The 534-nt window shown below is 59.4% G+C and overlaps 1 protein-coding gene across 1 annotated transcript; it reads left to right on the top strand.

Moving 5' to 3' along the window:
* Window positions 1-96: 96 nt before the first annotated feature.
* LOC106119629 (uncharacterized) lies at window positions 97-531 on the top strand (the record flags this gene model as incomplete). The annotated part of the gene is made up of 1 exon (XM_013314686.1): window positions 97-531. A coding segment is annotated over one exon (435 nt), but the record flags the coding sequence as incomplete, so codon positions are not given.
* Between the last annotated feature and the right edge of the window lie 3 nt (window positions 532-534).

The following is a 534-nucleotide window of genomic DNA, read 5'->3' on the forward strand; positions in this document are numbered from 1 at the left end:
CTACAGAATAACTTACATACATAAGAAATGTGCAACTGTATGCAAATTCTATTTATTAACCGACTGCCGAACTAACAAACTTTATGATTGTTGCAGGTGGTGTTGTGGGTGGTGGTGCTGCAGTGTGCGGCGTGGCAGTGGCGCGGCGCCAGCGGTCACGGCCGGCTCATCGAGCCCCCCTCGCGCGCCTCCGCCTGGCGTTACGGCTTCGACACGCCGCACAACTACAACGACCACGAGCTCTACTGCGGCGGCTTCACGCGACAGTGGAACAGGAACGGCGGCAAGTGCGGCGTGTGCGGCGACGCATGGGACACGCCGGCGCCACGTCCGCACGAGCTCGGCGGCCGCTTCGGGCGCGGTGTCATCGTGCGCCGGTACGCGCAGCGCGACACCATTCTCATCAAAGTTGAGCTCACCGCAAGTCACATGGGTTACTTCGAGTTCAGGGTCTGCGAGGAGCCGAAGGCGACCACTCAGGAGTGCTTGGACAGACACGTTTTAAAACTCGGTGATCGGAACTCCACCAAATAC

This window comes from Papilio xuthus, unplaced genomic scaffold (assembly GCF_000836235.2).
Source record: "Papilio xuthus unplaced genomic scaffold, Pxut_1.1 DF829168.1, whole genome shotgun sequence".
NCBI classification, from domain to species: Eukaryota; Metazoa; Arthropoda; class Insecta; order Lepidoptera; family Papilionidae; genus Papilio; species Papilio xuthus.